Source organism: Eimeria mitis, genomic scaffold (assembly GCF_000499745.2).
Source record: "Eimeria mitis Houghton genomic scaffold, Emh_scaff1414, whole genome shotgun sequence".
Taxonomy (NCBI): domain Eukaryota; phylum Apicomplexa; class Conoidasida; order Eucoccidiorida; family Eimeriidae; genus Eimeria; species Eimeria mitis.
Window position 1 is genome coordinate 8,769 of NW_013569125.1, and position 426 is coordinate 9,194.

The window sequence follows — 426 nt, forward strand, 5'->3', positions numbered from 1 at the left end:
GATCCAGTGGCCTTGCTGCTGCTGCTGCTGCTGCTGCTGCTGCTGTTGCTGCTGCTCTTGCTGCTGCAAATGGAGCTGCTGCTGCAACTGAAGCGGCTGTACAGAAGAGGAAAAGGCGGCGGGAGTGAGCCCTTTAAAAAGCAGCAGAGGCTGCTGTTGCTGCTGCTGCTGCTGCTGCTGCTGTTGCTGCTGCTGCTGCTGCTGATGATGATGATGCTGATGAGGGAGCAGGCCCGCCTGCTGTCCTAAGGCAAACATCCCTACATGCTGCGGCCTTTTCCATATGTCGAAATATTTCTTGTGCTGCTGCTGCTGCTGCTGCTGCTGCTGCTGCTGCAGTTGCTGCTGCTGCTGCGGCGGCAGCAAGAGCTGTGCTTGCTGCTGCAGCTGCTGCCGCTGCTGCTGAGGTAGCAGGAGCTGCGGCAC

The 426-nt window shown here is 59.2% G+C and overlaps 1 protein-coding gene across 1 annotated transcript in view; it reads right to left on the reverse strand.

Annotated features, from left to right (window-relative positions):
- Nucleotides 1-426, reverse strand: part of EMH_0036520 (uncharacterized protein) — a gene marked incomplete at both ends in the record, with an annotated part of 3,388 nt that overhangs the window by 2,611 nt on the left and 351 nt on the right. Inside the window, one exon of the mRNA XM_013495097.1 lies at nt 1-424. Coding sequence (XP_013350551.1) covers nt 1-424 — 424 coding nt within the window. The remainder of the gene's footprint in view (nt 425-426) is intronic.